Source organism: Teleopsis dalmanni, chromosome 1, assembly GCF_002237135.1.
Source record: "Teleopsis dalmanni isolate 2A chromosome 1, ASM223713v2, whole genome shotgun sequence".
Lineage (NCBI taxonomy): Eukaryota > Metazoa > Arthropoda > Insecta > Diptera > Diopsidae > Teleopsis > Teleopsis dalmanni.
In genome coordinates, this window is record NC_051846.1 from 190,462,376 (window position 1) to 190,478,862 (window position 16,487).

The window sequence follows — 16,487 nt, forward strand, 5'->3', positions numbered from 1 at the left end:
ACTCCGAAAGACACGGTCTCACAAACACCTACACTCAGCTGGCCATAGAATTATGCTATCTGTTAGATATTGTTCTCTATATTATGAAACAAATTTAATTACACATAATAGAAGACATATTAGAAGTATAAATTTAAATTATTGCTCTTCGATGCAATGCTACTATGTAATAATGTAACAGCATAGCGTTACACATATAAAGCGTTTTAAATTAGGTTTAATTACAATAAATGATTGAACAACTTACATTAAAAGTACATTTAATAATCGCTAAAAGTCCATTAAGATCAATTCCGAAAAATATACAAGTATATTGCTAAAGATTAAATTATTCAAGCTCGGCATTTTGTTCACCTTCCTGATCTTCGTCATGTTCATTCAATAGCGGACTATCGTCACCTAAACGATTTGGTGGTAGAGAAGTACCTGGCGTGGTTGGTGCAGAGCGTGAAATCCAACCTCTCCGCACACGACCGCGATTTGTGAAAAAATTAACACCAACACTACCGACAGGACTTTTAAGCATATAACGACCAGGAGGCGAGGGATTCGACATCATTGGTATATACATAGCCTTATTTGGTTTAGATGTATAAAATTTCTTCTTACTCTGTTGCAACGTGGATGGACGCATACTAACAATACTGTTTATTGATTTAATGCTATTGCTACTATTATGTTGTGGATTCTGTTGGCTCTTAATATTAGTATTTGGTATCGTTGTGTGATTTGGACCCTCAGCTGCAAATATTGCATTTGATGAAGAAGTGCAGACATTTTGCTGTTCGATCATTGTGGCGCAACGTTGTAATTTAATATTGGATTCTATGGAATTCGTGTTCGTATGATTGGGTGATGGTGAAGACATTGTATGTTGTAGAGCTGGTCTTGAGTTAAACAATAGTATATCCTCATAGCTAACACCTTCGTGTAATTGACGTATTTGATCTAGTATTTCTTTGACTTCACCTGTTGGGCTCGTAGCTTGAGGCGGTGAACTAGGCGTACCAATATTTGCTAAACTGCTAACGCCAGAACAAGTACCTGAGGTCACATAGCTACGTAGACCCTCATCTGTAAATTTTTTCGTTAATTCATTGATGCGTATTGGTGAACCGCTTATAGTGAAATTATTCTGTGATTGCTGATTTTGTTGCTGTAGTAGTTGACAGCATGTCTCCAGACTACGACGCAACAAATGCAGATCCCTAAATTCAGTATTGGTGCTGTTAGCTGCAACAGGAACTGTAATTGCAATTCCTTCAATAGAATTACAGGAATTATAGAGTGGCTCTCTTTTGGCCTCATTAAATTGTGTTGGATTTGTGCTTACACGATGTAATGGCTTTGGTTTAATACAACCATTACTATATATAACTGGCGTGCCACCAGCTTGTGGATGTGTCGTTGAAATTTCGGTTGCTGCAGAACCATTACTTAAACGATCATCTTCCATTATACCTGCGTTTGTTACGGAAGTATTATTAACAAAAATATCACTAACACTATTGCTATTTGCAATATATCTAAAATGTTGATCACTTTGTGATTGCATGAAGCCTGTAGTACGATGCTCAGATTCACCAACAACTCCATCATTATTACTGCCGTCTGCGCTGCCGCTACGACTACTACCCGCTGAGTCTTCATTGTGAAAATGATCGCTATTCGAATTACGCATATGTGTAGTATAAGTTGATGAACCCATTAACGAATTATTAATTGCAATATTATGGCCTAAATTCCGATGCTGGTAATGGTAGGCCTGTTGTGCAACCATATTGTTACCACTTAAGTCTTGTTGGCCATTACCATTCGGACAAACCAGTTGTGAAGCAGAACGTGGTAGCGCGAACTGAAAATGCGAACTAAAACCTAAATCCGGACTAGCAGCACGCGAATAAGGCGGAGGCACTAGGGTGTTGGCTTCATTGGCATTGCATATAAAACTAGAACTAAGTGAATCTACCGTACTCGCAGCCGACAACCCTGAGCCCGCTGGTCGTACTATATAATTACGAAAATATTGCACCATTAGATAACTGGAACCGTTTTTGCCATTATCACTGTTGCATGTGAAGACTAGCGGATATAAGTCTGGTTTCGATGTAACCTGTTAAAAAAAAGGAAATAATATTATTTTATTTTGAGTTATGGTATTTAAAAAAAAACCTCAGTATAAGGTGGTGGAGGATGATGAAAAGAGCTACAGCGGCTATATTGTGGAGGGGCATAGCAAGAACCGGCTGAATCACCCTCCGATTGTGCATGATGTTCTGGAAAACCCCAGCCACATAATGTACGGCGTTTTTTCCACAATGAATACGCACAAAGTACAGCCAATATAATAGCAACTACTAAGCACCTGTGGAAGACAAAAATAAATATTTAAATTCACCAAGCAACTTATATAAATATTTAATAAAAATGAGTGTAATATAAGTAAAGTAAAGTAAGGAAGTAATATATTTACTGGTCGGAGTCAAATTTATTTTGTACTATGAAAAAACCCATTACCCAACCATACTAAGCTGATTGCCGTTAAAGACTAAAGTAAAATTCACTTTCACTCTACATGGAGTGTACGGTGCATACAATAATGGCAACTACTTGGAATATTGTTTATGCTGCACATGTGCATGACTGTCGCTTGTCGAGCTCGAGCTCGAGCTCATTAGCAGCGGTTCGAGAGTGTATGCCCAACGACATTTCGCAAATAAGCAATTTGTTGTTTCTATATCCCATTTGGTTGATTCGAATTGGTTGATATCTCGAATGGCATAACCTTGATCGAAATCCTTGTAGAATTTCCTTTAAAATTATTTATTATGTTATTGCAAGACTGCATGACTTACTGGTAATGTCGTGAGTGAATTGTTTATTTATAAATTAAAATTTTCGTCGATGGCTGAAAGCCATCGCACTTTTGTTTAGAGAATACCCAAGAGACAAATTCTTCTTTATGAGGATATGGTAAAAAAATAATCTTTCTTCCTAATAAGCTCTATAATTTTAAGCAAATAACACTTACCAGAAAAACCAATGACTTATGAAAAACAAATTAAGTACATGCTCTGACGGTGGTGGCAATTGGCGTGGCCCACTCTGATAAGGTGGGCAGCAACCTTGTGTGCAACATTCTCTTGGCAATGAACATATATGTCCACCTTCACAAAAACGTGCTGTTACCTGTAATAAATGTATAAATGTCAAGTTAATGTAAATATAAATATGTATACATAATTATGTCTACACAAGAAATAATTGTGTTTATTTAGTTTTTAAAAATTACAGAATTCACTTTGAAACTTGTGCGACCGTAAATAGCTTAAAATATCTTCTGCACATCACTGTTAAATAAATAACTAATTATTATTGAACAAAAGTAATTATTGAATTCTTTCAATTTATTCTATTTTGTCTTAATTATCACTGTTCGCTTCCACAATATTTATTGCGAAATTATTTTGTATTATATTTATTTTAGTGCTATTAATTAGTCCAATAGTTTAGTTTTTCCTCTTTTTTAATACCATAAGATCCCACTTTTGTTTATATTGATATATAACACAATTTAAATTTAGCCAATATACAGTATAAAAAAAAAATACAGAGATTTCTTTCATTGCAAAAGAATGGAATATTAATTCTTATAGGTGACATCACTGGGTACTGTCTAGTAAGTCAAGATGCCTTAAGAATTAAAGTCGGTTTCTTTTTATAAGAATTTTAAATTCACTTTTGTCTTCATCAGAAGAATTCCTTATAAGAATGTTTTTTATATTCAATAATAGGATATTACTTTAATTCATCTGTAGTAATGAAGAGGAAAAGGATATCATCAAATTCCTCTTTATTACTGCAGCAGAGACGCCTGCAAAGTCATGTTACGTCAGACCGAAACCCGGTAACGGGTTGTTACGGCCAAATAAGTAAGTAAAGATATCATCAAAAAACTTTTATGTACTTGTCCAACGAATAATATTGTAAAAAAAGATTTATAATCTTCTGAGCTGGAGGACATCTGATGTGTTGCCAAAGATTTTGTACCAAAGTCACTGTGGTTCGTTACGTTAACATAATCGTGCAACTAGGGTTGAACGATTTAGAGTTCTACTGGTTCATGGAGTATCACAATAAGCCAGCTTAACTCTACTTTATCCATTACCAACTTAGGAAGTCGATGACCACTTTTACCTAACTACTAATCTACCTATTATATATATTTGAACTTTTTTGGACACTGATTGTATGCATGAATAAAGTAGAGGGGTTACTTTGCAATTGAAATTATTGAATTCAATATATTAAATTATGTCAAAAATATGTCAAAAATTTTCAAAGTACATTATATTTATTTAAGTTAATGTTTTATTATCAAAACGTAGCTAGAAATATTTCAGAAAATTTTAATTGCTACATTTATACATGTGATCTGGTATAATGCATATGATGTGGTTAACTTATGATTTATTGTTTGCCTTAGAATATATAAAATAAATAGTAAAACAATTATTATGACTTAATGAAGAAATCATACAATTTACAACCTTGATCGTTTAAGATATTTCATCAAAGTTGAGTAAACTATTAGTGTTTAATAAATGAATAAAAATATTTGGGTCCTATTGTATATGTTATAAAGACAATGTGCTTAATTGTTGAAGAAATCGTGATCTTATCTATCAAATAAATCGCATACCATTTTGTATACGAAGATAAATATGTTAATATCACAAAGAGATATTTTGTTAAAATGCAGTGAACATAAGAAAATTTATTAGGAATTTTAATGGACCTTACGAATTATGAAATGTTTAATTGGAATACTGATATCTAGCAAGTGAATGTCAGAGAGCAGAGTGGCTGCCTTAGCAACCCCTACAGTTGTCCGAGATATCTTTGTACCCAGATACAGATGTGAACTAGATACTGACATACTTAGCTAGCTCGTTAAGGTTCAGCACTATAAAACTATAACACTATATTATATTTATAATCATACCTATTTTATATTTATATATTTTTTAGTAATAATTATGTATATGTTCGAAAAAAGATAACATTTATCAAATTGACATATTTCATGCAATTTTGCCAAAGCACGTGTAATAAATTTTGTCAGAAGTAATTGTTAGTAAAACTATAAGCGATTATTACTAATAACTTCTTCATCATCTTATTAGCTTTGTTAGCTTGTGTTAGCTAACAATAAAAGCCTGCGATATTTGCTTTCAATTAAAAGTACTAAAATATGTGTCTACTTATGGATGTCAATATCCGTCACCTAAACAAAAAATTGTACATTAAATTAAAAAAATATTAATATAAATAATTAAATGTAATAAAAAATTAAATATCTGTTTAATTTTTTTTTTTGTAAAAATGGATTTATTTCCGGTAGTAAATTAATGTGTTTCATTAGCAATTTTCATTCAATTTTCGTTGCATATTTTTAGGCAAAATATCTGTTGGATAATTTTATTTTGTGTATTTTTAACAAAACAATTTGTTCTTAGCCACAAAGCCAAGAAGTAATAAATATTATTATTATTTTTACTGTAAATATTATTGTTATTGTTATTATTATTATTATCATTAGTACAGTTTATAACAAAGAAGTCTTAGAACTCGTTAACGTCTGGCGCCCGTTGTGGTGCCATAAAAATATCTCTCATCTTCTCATCGATAACGAGGCAATAAATAAACAATAAATAATAATTTATATTCAAAGAATAAAAAGCATTGTTTAGTGTTGATGGGAATGAGAGTAGATCTTTTATTATTAAAATAAAATAAAGTACACATTAAATTTTTAATATTGTTTGAAATGTCTGATTTATATTTTCATTTTATATAGTCTATATAAGTCGAACTAAAGCAAATCTTTATCCAATTTAATTTAGAATATTATGAAAAAAACATTTACTCGTAGATATTAATAATCTTTAAAAAGTATTTTAACAAGTTTTGTAAATTTTATACAAAATAACAATTAAAAAATAGATTATTTTTTAATAGGATTATTTTCATTTTCATTAATATTAAAAAAATTCACAATAGAAGTAAATCTTTAAATTTAATATCTGAACTAAGTTCAAGTCAATTTCACTCCAAATTACTATAAACAAATTATTTAAATTTAATTAAAAATCTTACAACTTTTTCGTGATTAAATGTTTTATTTCTGATTACTTCTGTTCTTCGAAAATTGCTATGATTTTTATATGAATATTTTCGCATCAGCCAATTCCAACTCATTACACACAGAACAAAGTCCAACGAAAATTGAAAAATGTAAACATAAAATTTTAAAGCAATTTAAACTTTAAATGCATTTTTAGTTTATTTTTTATTTCACATTTTAAACTACTTAACAATGTTTTCTATGTTTTTTTTTTAAATTGATATACTATAAATGAACATTATAAGAACCGCCAATTGCATGCTTTCGACACAAAATGAGAAATAATTAAAAAGTACTCAGTTTAATTGCTGCAACGATTTTACTGTACGGGGGTAGGTACTAAAATTTTATATATCAGATGCATTTTTAAAAATATTTTTTTATACACGAACAGTCAGTGACGTAGATAAGGGGACTTTTTGGGATTTAAATACACATTAAAATGATTAGGAAAATTTTATACAAAATATAATTGATTTTTCGATTAATTATGTTACATATATACTCGTAATATATATATGGTCCTATGAAGAACTATACTGCGATCCTTCATGGAGCTTTTTCAAATTTAAAAATAATGAATCGCTCGAAAGAGCAGCTCAGTTTGATTGTGATAATTTAATTGCCTGCAGACAAGCTTAAGAATTCATGCCGAATCGATCAAAAGCCAGAACTAGGGCGCTTCTAATGCTGAACAGAAATGGTATACGATTTGTCACTGGGTTTCTCACTTGACATCGCGGAGTAAATAAGCATCTATCGAATCTAGGTATTACAAGAGAGGATAACTGCAACCTTTGTTGCGAAGAAGGAAACAACAGAACAAATTCTGTGTCACTGTGATCTCACCAGACTTAGACTTCGGTACTTATCAACTGCCTATCTATTTTTAACGGATTTGGGCAACATCTCTACAAAGGACATAATGGCGTTCTTAACTGCTGCTAGATATAATGGATTTAATTCAATTAATTTTTTTTTATATGTATTATTTTGAATAATTTTATACTGAATATAATTGATTGAATTGAATTTTATACTAGATATAATTGATTTAATTCTATTAATTTTTTTTATATGTACATTGTGTAGCAATAAACGCCACTAATGAAGTTAAATAATTATAAGTGTGCACAAACATAAATCATTTAGAAATGCTGAGGTGAATATATGTTTATATGTTTGTACATTAAATTCCCAAACTATTGTGAGATGCGTAAATGTTATATACGTAGACAATGCATGTATGCGATGACGAAAATGGGATATAAATAATAAATTTTCATTGTCAAAAACTGTATGTATGTATGTGTATTCACATGTTTGTATATAGTATATATAAGACTTTAAACTGTTATTAAAATAAAAATTAGCTTGAAACTATATTTGCGTGTTGATTTTCGTTTCAAAAATTAGTTATTTTGTTTTGTATATACTGTATATGTAATAAAATATTTTTTTTTGTGTACTTACAAATTTTAACAAGTAAAATATGCCAAAAACGAATAAATACATTTTTCCCCTTTTTTATTTTATTTAGTCCTGCTGCGTTTTTGTTGTCCTTGGCATAGAAAAACAATGCAATTTTTGCATTGTTTTTGTTTTTTTGTTGTGGTTATAGTTGTTGCTGTTGTTGTTGCTGTTGCTGTGGCCCCTCCCGTCGCCAAACTGTCGCTAATTAATTGCCAGTGCTGCTGCAACCCTGAGCTCCACACAGCTTTCCTTTTGCAGCACTTCGTTTTCTTTTTAATTATCCTTGTTTTGTTTATTCTTACGTTAACAATGCAGAAACATTTTGACTAACGAAAATTTAATTTATTATTTTTAATTATGTTTTTATAAATGTGCATACATAATCAATGGATTTATAAATAAAAACATATGTGGGTAATTTTTATAATTTAACCTCGATTAAGACACGAGGAAGGATTGCGTGATGTATATATGCATAGAAAATAATCTTCTTCATATATGTGTTATCACAATAACAACATTTGTCACAATTTCCACCGTAATTTCATAGTTTATAATTATTTATATTTATTTTTAATCATTATTCGAATCCATTGGCAATGAAATAATTACAAATATTTATTTGTTATTACAAAACTAAAAATAGTTAATAGTTCTAAAACTGCCACTAGAAAAGCTTTAAACTCCACACACGCACGAAACACAACTAAATAAAAATTTTTCATTATACAACACCATATGAAGCCAAAATACTCACCCTAAACTATGTTAAAATAAACTTTCGTCAATGTGAAAGGAAGTTAAAATCGTTAAGAACGGCGTTACCAGACACACAATTTTCCTTTTTAACCGTAAAGTGTCTCACAATTAAAATTTTCTTTTAAATCAGAAAGTAGCAGAGTGAATATTTGAAATCTTAACAGTTGTATTAGATATGTTTATACCAAACAGTTCATTTCGTTTCATTATGGTTCTGCTTAGTATGTATATACGAAAAATAATGATTTTTTAAATTGATCCTGAAATTTTGATCTAATTTTTAAGGCGCTCTTATTTCTCAAGCACTTCAAATTTTCGAGCACTCTAATTTCTCTGGCAGTCTAATTTCTCAAGTACTATAATGTCTCTCAAGCAGTTGGGATACACTCATTTCTTAATAACTTTGTTTTCTCGGGCAGTCTGATTTATTATTAAAATAGCTAATGGCGTTTTCGATTGTTAAATAATCTAAATTTATTCTGGATCTGTCAAATTTTGTTGCCCAATCGAACGTTTTCAAAGTTGTCTAACATTTTTATAGTTTTCAGGGTCATCTTGCTATTATTCTGGAAAAATATCTAGAATGTTATAAATTAATCTTAATTCTTAAATATTTCGCTTGAGATTTACCAATCAATAATAAAAATTACACTATTATTACATTAATTTTTATTCTTATTTAACCCTTTAGTAAAGTTTTACTTGTTCAGTATAATAAAAAATTTTTGATTATTTTATAATTGAATAAATTTTTAAATTATAAATATGAAAATATTATCGAAATGTACATAATACAAAAACTAAAACAATAACTGTTATAATAAGTGTTTAATAAATGTAGAAAAGTTTTAAATCGTTTAATCTGGCAATATTACGCACAAATTTATTTAAATTTTTACACGCACTGTACCCTATGGGTGATATTGCACGGTGAAGTGACGTTGACAGTTTGATTATAAAAGTCAACGAATTGTTGACGGTTTGACGTAGAACTTTAGTTTTTCTAAATTAAAATCTAAAATGAAATTATTTATTGGATTAATACTACTATGCAGTTTGCATACATATGTTCAAGCATGGGATACAGAGGAACTGGAAATCTTCGATCTGGTCGAAGAAATTAATAAAAATTTTTATGAGTTCATGGGCCTAACACAAGTGAGTTATTCTTGAGCATCATTATTAACAGAGATCATCAGTTTATTTGTGAATATAATAGGAAGCCACACACAATGAAGTCAAACGTGCATTCCGGAATTTATCGATTGTACTACATCCGGATAAAAATCCCTCCGAGGATGCTAATATACAATTTCGTAATTTAGTATCCATATATGAAGTATTGAAAGATCCGTCTAAAAGAGAAAAATACAATAAAGTCCTTAAAGATGGATTACCAAATTGGAAGTCTGCATTGTATTATTATAGGCGTATGCGGAAGATCGGACTTTATGAAGGCGCCTTGATTATATTTATTGTTGTGACAATTGGACAATATATATTCGCTTGGGCAGCTTATTTAGAGAAAAAATATACTGCCGTGAGTATTTGATTTCGATATGTTCAAAAACAAATTCAAATTATTATATTTGCTTATCTCCAGGAACAAGTATTTGGTTCTAAATTAAAGAAAATACAAAAGAAAAATAAAAATATCGATATGGATACAATTTTGAATGAAATACCAGTGCCATCCATATTTGTGAGTTTATTTAAATTGAGTCTTAAAAAAGTAATAATAAACTTATGTTGATAATTACAGAAAACATTGCCATTTCAAATACCATTGGCAATTTGGAATTTACCAAAAACTGTGAAAAATAGTTTTAATAAAATAAAAGAATTAAAGGACATAGCCATAGAAAATCGTCGACTGTAAGTAAAATAAAATTAAATTCAAAAAGCATAGATTATACTTCATTATTTTGCTTATATATAGTGAATTAGAAGCAGCTAAACAACAGGAAGAGCTGGAAAAAGAATTGGAAGAACAACAACGCATACGAAAAGAGAAAAAGGAGAATTTGCGTAAACGCAAACAAAACACTAAAGCACCTGAAAAAACGGATGATGACTTACGCGGATATTCACAAATAGTTACGCGAGTTTCATCTGAAGATAGTGCCGTAAAACCTGTTGAACACAAGGTGGATATAAAAAAGAGTATAATATATTTTTAGTTCTAATATTTAAATATATTACAGAACACTGCTGTAAGTGGTGGCTTTTGGACAGATGAAGACCTGACTGAATTGATTCGCTTAGTAAAGAAATATCCAAGTGGCGCTGGAAACCGTTGGAATACTATTGCAGAAGCAATGAATCGCACTGTGCAAGAGGTAACATTTATGGCTGCTAAAATGAAGGAAAATGGTTATCGTATACCGGGTCAAAGTGATAGTGTTGCTGAAAATATTGTGCAGCAAACTAATGAGGCAGTCAAAAAAGAAAAAATTAAAAAGACAGCACAAAATGATATACTGTTACCTGAAACCAATTGGTCACAAGAGCAACAACGTGCACTTGAAGCAGCAATTATAAAATATCGTAAAAATGCTACAGGTGATCGTTGGGAAAAAATAGCTAATTGTGTGCCAGAAAAAACGAAGGAGGAATGCTTAGTGCGATATAAATATTTATGTGAATTAGTTAAATCACAGAAGAAGGCTGAGGAAGACGAAAATAAGAAACTTGCTGAAACAGCAAATAGTGAACAGCCAAGTACTATAGATGAATCTAGTCAGGTAGATAATAATAACGAGCCTGTAAGTCAGGCTCGTGAGTCAGAAAATGACGAAGAAGAAACTGCTTTAACTGTGGGCAAAGGTGGCAAAAAACGTAATAAACGGAAAGAACGCAGAAGACGTGGACAGTTTTCAAGCGACGAGGAATCAGACATAGAATAAATTAATAAAAATAAACTAATTAATAACTTCCATATAATTTATTTTTATATGTATTTATACTTAAGACAAAGTGTTGTAACTAATATCAACAACAATATTAGCATGCAATATTATTAAGTAACATTGTTTGTTTTCTACTTTTTTGTATATACTTTAATTTCTATTAAATGGTAATAACTAATGAAGCAGTCATAAATTCTTCAATTATTCATTCATTCGATGAAATTGCAGATTCTTTACTCATGTCTAATAATGAATTCTGTGACATTTCGGTGTCTTCATCATCTTCCTCGACTTCCATTTCAAATATCGTCATTTTACGTTGAAGATCCGATAGTAAAGTTGCAACCTTTTCAAACAAAAAAATATAAACTTTTGAAATTAAAAGTTCAACAATATAATATTACCTTTCTGCTCCCAGATACTGCCAAATGAGTGCAGATGCCGTCCATATTCTTGAAATTTGTGGTTTCAATTGAGTCATGTAAACTATGTCCAATTGCGATTTCTGACATTATCAAATTATGTGGCAGAGCGTGTTCAGTAGCTTTACCATTCAAGACATCCAGCGTTAACTGCAAAAAGAAGCTTTGTGGAATTTCCTGCTCATTTTGTAGCAGGATTGAGAGTATGTTTTCGTTGTAAAATTGTAAATCAACGAAACGTAAATTCTCCAATGATATATTGAGATTTGAAGTAAAGGGCCCTGGTCGCAGATCTAAACGAGTGCATCTCATTGTTGTAAATATACGATTAAATTCTAACACTAGTAATTCATTCCAATTAATTGTCGTTACAATAACATCACAATTTGTTGTTGTATTTACATTATAAGAGCTACATACAAAGTCGCTACCATTCGATGGCAAGCTACTGCATACTACACTATTATTGAGTTCAAAGCTAGCGCTAATGCTATCATCAGTTTTTTTTAAAACTTGATCAATTGCATTGAACATTTTATCGCGCTGTTGAATTAGTGATAATTCCTTTTCGTGTGGATATAAAAGCGTACAATTACCTAAACATTCATTTTCCTCTACTAATTTATTCCACAAATGATGCACATCTGCTTTAGCCATTTGTTGTAAATTTTTATTCTCCAAATATTGACCAACTTTTTCCAAATTAAATTTTCGTTTAGTAACTGTGCCGTCATCTATTAAAATAAAAATTTTTTTTAGCAATTAACACTCAATTATATTAATTGAAATCCTTAGTTCAGGAAGGGGTCAAAACCATTTTACTAACATGAGAAAACTTACTTTTGACTCGTGTTACTATAATTTTCACATATATAAGTGAAAGATTCTGTTGACAATTTGATTAAATAATATACAAATACTTTTCATTAAATTCAGCGCTGAACCCTTGCTGCACTTTGGTCTTCTATTATATACTCACAATTTTTTATAACACAATCCTCAAAACTATTAAGATATTCAGCCAAATATATAGTATCTTCAGGTGATATTTGTGACATATCTTCTGTAACGTCCTGTTGATGTAGTCGTACTATTACCACACATAACCAGCAAAAGAATAGTTTCATATCATTGACACTTTGGTCAATCACTTGCTGCATTTCTAATACTTTAATAAGGAATGCTCCACAAAGTCTAAGTGCTTCCTCGGCTACTTCAGTAGTAATCAAAGGCTGAAATATATATAATTTATAGTAACGAAATTTGTAAAAATATTTTGAATGTCGGGACATACCTCAAAAAAATAGGCTATACGTCCAAGACCTTTTATAGTATTTAAAAAATAAAACATATTAATTGCTGCACTTTGCATTGGTTTTGTAACTAGATTCTGTATTGTAGAGTAACTCAGATCAACTGAATTAGCCAACTTTTTTAGTCCCTTCTCTGTGATTTCTCTGCAAAAAAATAAAATAGTTAAAACAAATTTTATTTAAAATATCTAAAATGTTTTTTATTCTTCGTACGTACTCCATTAAAAATTCTTCAATTTCATGGGTAGCATAACCAAAAACAAGCAATTCCAAAAAATCTGCAGATAATGAACCTTCAGGCTGTTGATTCGCATATTTGGTAAGTTTGTTATCCATTTCAATCAGAACAGTTTCCCAAGACTCGAGTATACATTGTATTGTGTTATTTATATAACTAAAAAAGTAGTAGAAGGAATGTACATATTTTATTAAATTGGCTTAAATTGTTCTAACTGCTAGTTATTATTAATATGTGAACTTAAAAAATATCAATGACTTGTTTTTCTCCTAATTGTTAATTAATTCTTTTTCAATAGTTAATGGTTTTATTAATTGTATTATTTAACTACTGACCATTTAGCCCGTTCAAAAAAATTATTATTACTTCTTTATCAGAATTTTATTCATTTAAATTTACTTTCGTTATTAATATTGTTATAAACTTTAGTTACTTATTAATACATTCCTAGGCCTATGGGGACCATTTGGGATCGTGGTTATAACCTAATATATTCATACATTATCCTCTTATGCATTCCAAACTAGGACCAGTGGGTTTGTTGATTTGACTGGAACTGAACTGAAAGTGTCCAGCATTCCTAGGCCTATGGGGACCATTTGGGATCGTCGTTATAACCTTATATATTCATACATTATCCTCTTATGCATTCCAAACTAGAACCAGTGGATTTGTTGACTTGACTGGAACTGAACTGAAAATGTCCAGCAAAAATTAACCAAACTACATCAGTTGTGCTGAGATTTGCATTGTTCTGATTTAAGTCGTATCTATAGTTGATTTCTTTAAAAGAAATCATAAGTGCAACATTGTTCATCATGATGGTCATGATGGTTAAGCTAAATCAGCAGAAACAGTAAATTAGCTTCGGTGCAGTGAAAAATGTGCAAAGAGGATGCGTTACTCTTTGTGTAGGATAAATTCCTAAACAATAACTGTAATGTTGCGTTTTTCATTTATTTTATTTAATACAAAGTACGACAAAACTAAGACTGACAAATGAGAAATAAATATACAAAACAATCCCTTGTCGAGCTTTTATGTAGCTACTTTTTTTAACTTATTTATTCTTTCTAGTTTCTTAATTATAATTTATAGTAATTTAGAAACTATGTACTTAATGTTGATTGTGATTTTAATGTTATAAAACACACAATACTCCAATAGAACTTTAATTTAGTGATTCTTCATTAAGTAAATACAATTTTTACTTACTTTTTGGTCTCCAAAATATTAGCACAATGTTCGGACAAATGTAACATTGGAGATATATACTGCTCCAAAATCTCATTGTGAAATTGTAGAACTTTTAAATAACCACCATCTCTTACAAGTGCATAAACTGTATTAAAATCGCCAGACATACGTACATCATATACTTCAAATTCATCAGGTTGTGCTACATGCTCTTTCAAATCAATTGTGCCTGCTTTCAGTGCACCCAAAAGCAAAAAATGCACTTTTCCACTTGTCATAATAATTACAAGAAAACATGGTGATCCTTTTGCAAATGACTTGTGATATTCTATAGTTTTCGCCGGTGCACCAATAGCGCTTAGTGAAGGTAATGTAGGTAAAAAGAAATCATATGATAACTAAAAGTAAAAGTGATTTTAATTAAAGTAAATTATAGTCATTTTAAAAGAAAACAATTTTCACCTCACTCTGATTTCTATAGCTATTTTTATAGTTCGTCGCATTAATGGCTTTACTAAAGAAAACTGTTTTTATATCTTCCTCATAGTCAAGATTTGATATGACATCTTCACGCTCAGCGTCCAAAAGTGAAACTCTACCATTACTATATCCTAAATGTAAAATTGTTAAACTTTAATTAAAGTTCAGGTTCAATTATATTTATGTTGCCTACCAACTGCTACAATTGTTTCATCCAATTGCCAACCTAGTGACCGTACAAATATATTTTCACCTGGAGATGGAAAAGTCACAATTTTCTGCCAATTTAAACGCTGTATAATAACTTCCCCTTTAAAATTTTTAACTCTTTAATTATATAGAAAAATACATAATTTATAATCATATACCTTTGTCGGTACTGAAAGCGATTAGGTCCATTTTATTGCTCCATTCCATTTGTTCAACAACGCAGCCCATATTTTTTATTCCAAGCTGCTTCATTGCACTAGTTTGTAACATTTTTAATATTTATGTACAAAATGTTTTCATATAAATTTAAATGTATTGTTAGTTAAGCCTCGCTTATTTAAATTGTTTTTTGTTTTCAAATAGTGCGAAATCGCATAGTGCTGCCAGCTTTTTATCCAAAAAAATACTGTGATCAGCTGATAGTCAAAATTATCGTGCTTCAAATAAACAAATAAAAAAGAATTTAATTTCATACATTTTTTAAATCATCATTACTCATAAATTATTTTTAATGCGTTTAAAAATTAAATTTTTTTTTTATAAATATTTTGCATCGTGTGTTTCCTCTAAAAAGAATATGTGTACAATTACAAGACGTATTTTGTTTAGCAGTTCTTTCAATAACTTTTTTGAAATTAGAAAATAAATGAATGTTTAGTTTCCTGAATTTTTTGCTATGGCAATAAACTGCAAATATAAAAAATAGGAATAATTCATTTTCATATAATGAATAATTTTTATAATTTTATAAATACAAGCCAATGTTAGCATCAAAACAAGTCATATCAAACTATTTTAATTACACTAGACTTAATAATAATCTGACAATAAAGTGTTTTGAAAAAAAAATTTAATTGCATTTTTGTGTGTCTTAAAATATTATTGGAACTCTTCAATGCTGAAGAGCAACTAGCTGAAGTTGCTGGAAAATATGCGACCATGCGATGCTTGATCTTCATACTTTATATGTGCAAATAAATAAAATATAAATAAAGGGAAAGAATATATACATCTTATAAAAATTCTTAACAGCAGTTTAAAACAAACTCAATGGTGCCATTAAACAAATAAATGTAATTTCTTCAATATATTAGTTTTAAATCAGAATAGTTGACTAGAAAAATGGTTGAAAATAGAAAAATTTTCATAAGCATAATTTTACTTTTTTGATATATTCCGTTTTTTGTTTTTTTATATGCATTATTAGGTGTATTATTTTGACATGAATGCTCCAATAGAACAATTTTTGGTGCTTAATAATAACTTGGCATCACTACCTAAATCAGTAAACATATGACA

At 30.0% G+C, this 16,487-nt stretch overlaps 3 protein-coding genes across 3 annotated transcripts; 1 reads left to right on the plus strand and 2 right to left on the minus strand.

Moving 5' to 3' along the window:
- Window positions 1–247: 247 nt before the first annotated feature.
- LOC119670901 lies at window positions 248–6,308 on the minus strand. The gene is made up of 4 exons (XM_038081338.1): window positions 6,160–6,308; window positions 3,032–3,189; window positions 2,173–2,365; window positions 248–2,113 (listed from the first exon to the last, which is right to left on the minus strand). The coding sequence occupies exons 1-4, from the start codon at window positions 6,259–6,261 to the stop codon at window positions 329–331; spliced, it is 2,238 nt and encodes a 745-aa protein (XP_037937266.1). The 5' UTR covers window positions 6,262–6,308; the 3' UTR covers window positions 248–328.
- A 2,915-nt stretch (window positions 6,309–9,223) lies between these two features.
- LOC119670903 (uncharacterized protein F54F2.9) lies at window positions 9,224–11,513 on the plus strand. Its single transcript, XM_038081340.1, has 6 exons — window positions 9,224–9,577; window positions 9,639–9,959; window positions 10,023–10,121; window positions 10,182–10,294; window positions 10,359–10,566; window positions 10,624–11,513. Exons 1-6 carry the CDS (start codon window positions 9,440–9,442, stop codon window positions 11,323–11,325), a joined length of 1,581 nt encoding a protein of 526 aa, XP_037937268.1. The 5' UTR covers window positions 9,224–9,439; the 3' UTR covers window positions 11,326–11,513.
- Window positions 11,514–11,515: 2 nt separating this feature from the next.
- On the minus strand, window positions 11,516–15,622 carry LOC119670902 (anaphase-promoting complex subunit 4). Its single transcript, XM_038081339.1, has 9 exons — window positions 15,347–15,622; window positions 15,172–15,288; window positions 14,961–15,109; window positions 14,517–14,896; window positions 13,281–13,457; window positions 13,045–13,207; window positions 12,730–12,982; window positions 11,733–12,484; window positions 11,516–11,674 (listed from the first exon to the last, which is right to left on the minus strand). Exons 1-9 carry the CDS (start codon window positions 15,456–15,458, stop codon window positions 11,534–11,536), a joined length of 2,244 nt encoding a protein of 747 aa, XP_037937267.1. The 5' UTR covers window positions 15,459–15,622; the 3' UTR covers window positions 11,516–11,533.
- Between the last annotated feature and the right edge of the window lie 865 nt (window positions 15,623–16,487).